The sequence below is a fragment of the Nestor notabilis genome, unplaced genomic scaffold, assembly GCF_000696875.1.
Source record: "Nestor notabilis isolate BGI_N333 unplaced genomic scaffold, ASM69687v1 scaffold25850, whole genome shotgun sequence".
In the NCBI taxonomy this organism is placed as follows: domain Eukaryota; kingdom Metazoa; phylum Chordata; class Aves; order Psittaciformes; family Psittacidae; genus Nestor; species Nestor notabilis.
The window spans coordinates 7244-8197 of record NW_009911912.1 but is presented as its reverse complement, the minus strand read 5'-3'; the positions used below and the strand labels follow the sequence as shown (position 1 = coordinate 8197).

Here is a 954-nt window from a genome sequence, read left to right as displayed (position 1 = left end):
TCCATGGGTAAATCCAGCAGGAAGATCCCTCTTTGTTAACCTGAGGAGTGGAACAACGTAACCAGCCCCTGTGCTGAGGGTCAGGAGATCCTTGAGGATGAAGATGCGGAGCAGAGAGGGCTCTGCACAACGGGAGCGGTTGGGATGTTGCTGAGCACGGTTCCGGGTGTAGCTGTTGGGTTGGAGGAGGTTGGATTTAGGTAGCTCCATCGTGGTCGTTTAGATCTTCACAACCTGAGCGGCTACACACGGGCTCCGGCGCTCGGCCCCGGTGTCGTCCCGCTGGAGGTACAGGCGGCCATAGGTACCCCCGACCGTCCCTTTCGTCAGACGCCCGGGGTTGATGCAGACACAGCCCAGCACATCCTATGGGAATACCGAAGTTGGGGGGGGGCTGTGACTACAGCTGATCCAGCACCAACAGCCCCCTGGCTACAGCTGACTGGGTGCTGATGGCCACAACCGTCTGGCTACAGTCGGTCTGGATGCCAACAGCCACCCGGCTACAGTCGGTCTGGATGCCAAAGGCTGTGACCGACCAGCTACAGCCCAACCAGATGCCAGCAGCAACCCAGTTACAGCTGATGGGGTGCTGAGCAACAGGACCCACCAGCTACAGCCCAGCCAGGTGCTGAGGGCTGTGACCTGTTGGTTACAGTTGGTCTGGATGCCAGCAACCACCCAGCTACAGCCAAGAGCTGGGACCCAGCAGCTACAGCCAGTGCTGGGCCTGAGCCTGTGCTTTATTCCGGCTGTAACCTGGGCTTTGCCCAAACCTGGTGGGTTTGGGGGTACGTAAGCGGGTGTGTGGGCACCTCCTGACCTTAATGAAGTACCGCAGCTCAGAGGGGGTGACAAGGACATCCGGGGTGACTGGTAACGAGGTGTAGCTGTAGAAGCTCTCGTAGTCAATGTTCAGCTCCTCCGAGGGGGGGGACAACGGGTAGTAACTAA

General features: G+C 59.1%; 1 protein-coding gene across 1 annotated transcript in view; it reads right to left on the bottom strand.

The window, feature by feature from the left end:
• Positions 1 to 219: 219 nt before the first annotated feature.
• POLA2 (polymerase (DNA directed), alpha 2, accessory subunit) overlaps positions 220 to 954 on the bottom strand; it is a gene marked incomplete at its 5' end in the record, with an annotated part of 7689 nt that continues 6954 nt past the window's right edge. Inside the window, 2 exons of the mRNA XM_010016994.1 lie at positions 220 to 366; positions 824 to 950. Of these exons, the coding sequence (XP_010015296.1) occupies positions 220 to 366; positions 824 to 950 (274 nt within the window). The remainder of the gene's footprint in view (positions 367 to 823; positions 951 to 954) is intronic.